Source organism: Lichenostomus cassidix, chromosome 29 (genome assembly GCF_008360975.1).
Source record: "Lichenostomus cassidix isolate B80296 chromosome 29, HeHo_3.0, whole genome shotgun sequence".
NCBI classification, from domain to species: Eukaryota; Metazoa; Chordata; class Aves; order Passeriformes; family Meliphagidae; genus Lichenostomus; species Lichenostomus cassidix.
In genome coordinates this window covers 2575957-2578904 of record NC_139509.1, presented here as the reverse complement: position 1 = coordinate 2578904, position 2948 = coordinate 2575957, and the positions used below count along the sequence as shown (strand labels likewise).

The following is a 2948-nucleotide window of genomic DNA, read 5'->3' as shown; positions in this document are numbered from 1 at the left end:
TCTCCAGAGCCCTGAATGACTCTAAAATTATTCTTTTCCCTCATCAAACTCTCCACAGAAGGCTTTGTTTGTAGCTCTCACACACAGAGGCAGATTTGTAGGGATCTCTGTGTGATTTATTTTGTCCTACTGAGTCCTCCCCATGCACAGCTGCTCTTGGACTTACTGAAGGTATTTCCTTTGCAAAACATCAATTTTGAGTCCTTTTTTGGCTGGTTCATCAATTAAAAAAAAGGAGGATGGGAATGGCAGGGAGGAACTCCAGCAGTTTTCAAACCATTCCACCTCTTGTTCCCCAAAAGGACAGGAAATCCCTCACAGTGCCAGGATCAGCAGTAGGATCAGGCAGGGTTGTCCCTAATCCCTGATTATCAAGGCTGGATGACTTCATGGTGACAATGAAGTGTCTCAGGCTCCATCTCAGCCACAGGAGCTGCTGAGGGCACTGGGAACATATTTGAGCAGCATTTTCTTATTAAGCAGTTTTCCCATGGATGAAAGGGCTGGTGAGTCACCCAGCACAGCCTGCCGAGGTGTGGGGATGAAAAATGGGATGAAACAGGAGAAAACCTCATCCCTGCTGTGCTCTGCTCTCACAGCCAAAGCTCTGGAGATTGGGCAGCTCTGTGTGGCACAGGACAGGAGGATCCCAGCCAGGCAGGAGCAGCTTTGTCCCTGTCCTTGGGCTGTCACCTCCTTCAGGCTGTCCTGGAGAATGCTGTGTCCTCAGCACAGTCACAGGGGTTGTGTCCTGGGGTGTGGAGGACAGGAAGGACAGTTCTTAGATCTGTGGGGTTGGAGTAAAACTCCCAGAATGGAGCAGAAACCACATTGCTGATGTGGCTGAGCTCCCAAAGAACTTCCCTGTGGTGTCCAGGCTCCAAAGAGCTCAGTTAACCAGCTTTTGGGGTTCCCCTGGATGGGACAGGGAGGAAATGTGGGCATCAGGACCATTTGGACATAACCATTGTGCTGCTTTTCCAAGAGATGCATTTTTAGCTCCCATATTCTCCTGGCAGCCCAGGACATCACCTCAGGAGTTCCTTCCAAGCCTCTTTTTCATAGCCAGGCTCAGCAGCTCTTTCTCATAACAGTCTGGGTTGCAAGGGACCTTAAAACTCATCCCTTTCCACCTCCCTGCCTTGGGCAAAGACACTTTCCACTATTCCAGGTTGCTCCAAGCCCTGTCCAACCTGGCCATGCCGCCGCTCCAACGGAGCGGGCTGGCAGAGGCCACAGCTGCAGGGATCCCTGCGAGACTGGTGCCTGGAGATGGCCACAAGCCCTCTGGCAGCCTGGAAGCTCCACCTGTGTCCTCCTGCCCGTGTGTTGCTGGCTGGATTGCTGAGGGCTCCCCGGTGCCTCTTGATCCGGGGCTCCTCTGGAGCTTTGTCGGGGCTGCGCCACAGCCGGGCAGGATGGCCGGGCTGGGGGACACCCTGAGGGGACAGGGCGGTGGGAGGCCTGCAGGGATGAGCTGCTGCCGAGGCCCTGATGGGACAAGGCAGTGGGAAGGCACGAGGGGGATGCGTGAGGGGGTGGGCAGCAGGAGGCTGCAAGGGGACAGGAGGCCCCTGAGGGGATGGGATGGTGGGAAGCCCTGAGGAATTGGGTGTCAAAGGCCAGAAGAAGCCCTCAGGCAGCTGCCCTGTTCCTGCAACCCGGCTGCTCTGGTGTTTCCCCAAGGCATGTCCCTCACTGACCGGTTGGAGGGACCTCCCAAAATGAGGTGTGTACCCCTGCTCCCAGCCTTTCAGACCTGTGGGCCCAGGGGTTGTGGGGCTGGGCGCCTGCCCTCCCTGTCCTTGCGACTGGGGCCCTGGCCCTGCTCAGCCTTAGGCCATGAGCTTGACTGCCTGGGTATTGAGTCTTGTTCCTCTTGTTGCGGGGGAGGCTGACCTCTGTGGCTTTGGGCAAGACAGAGGAAGAAGAGCAGCAGCTTTGAGCCCAAGAGGCACCATGAGCAAGGCCCTCTGGGCCAAGAGCGTTCCCGGGGCACGGATACGTGAGCGTGCGAGCTTTGCAGTTCCAGAAGGGTCCTGTCCAGGGAAAGGGCTCAGTAGACTCAGTGGACGTGAGCCACTGGTGGATGTCCCCTCATTTTCCCTCAGTGAGCCACACGTCCCCTCAGTATCACTTGCGGCACCCTCCACTCCCTCAGTGACCCTCAGTGAGCAGGGCTGGGTCTTTGCTTTGCTGTCATTGGCCTTTTGCCATCACGCTCCTTGGGCTTCCCGGAGAGAGGTGCAGCCCTACAAGGAGGGTGAGATCCCTTGTCTCTGCACTTGAGGGGGCAAATGGAGCTCTCCCAACTCCCAGCCCCACCTGTAAGGAGAGCAGGGCTTTTCCCCCAGCCCCAGCAGCTTTCTGCCGGCTGGTGGCCCCTGCCCGGCATGACTGCCTGTACCCAGGGTGCATCGCTGAGGGGGTGGCTGGTGTCCCTCCATTTGCTGATGGAACGCGAGGGTCACTGAGGGAGTGGAGGGTGCCCCAAGGGATGCTGAGGGGACAGGAGGTTCCCTGAGCGGGTGGCAGGTGCCTTTTATCTCACTGAAGGGAAGATGGATGCCCTGTGCATTGCTGAGACGCCGTGATGGTCTCTGAAGGCCACTGAAGGCATATGAGGGTCACTGAGGGGGAGGAGGGTGTCAGGTGCTGCGGATTCCCCTGAGGGGATACGGGGGTCACTGAGGGGGAGGAGGGTACCCCTTTTTATGCTGAGGGGACACGAAGGACATTTGAGGCGGAGGCACGTGTGTCGCTGAGGGGCCATGAAGGTCTCTGAGGGGAATGCGTGTGCCAGGTCATGTGGGTCGCACGGAGCAGACACGGGCGTCCCTGAAGGAGAGGCAGGAGTCTGTCGTGTTCCTGAGGGTACGTCAGGGTCACTGAGGGATCGCGATGGTCACCCGAGGGGCAGCCGGGCATGCCGTGTGTCGCTGAGGGGA

General features: G+C 58.0%; 1 protein-coding gene across 1 annotated transcript in view; it reads left to right on the top strand.

Moving 5' to 3' along the window:
* Nucleotides 1–1959: 1959 nt before the first annotated feature.
* Nucleotides 1960–2948, top strand: part of R3HDM2 (R3H domain containing 2) — a 27391-nt gene continuing 26402 nt past the window's right edge. The window contains exons 1-2 of the mRNA XM_085041090.1: nt 1960–2005; nt 2804–2874. Coding sequence (XP_084897216.1) covers nt 1960–2005; nt 2804–2874 — 117 coding nt within the window. The remainder of the gene's footprint in view (nt 2006–2803; nt 2875–2948) is intronic.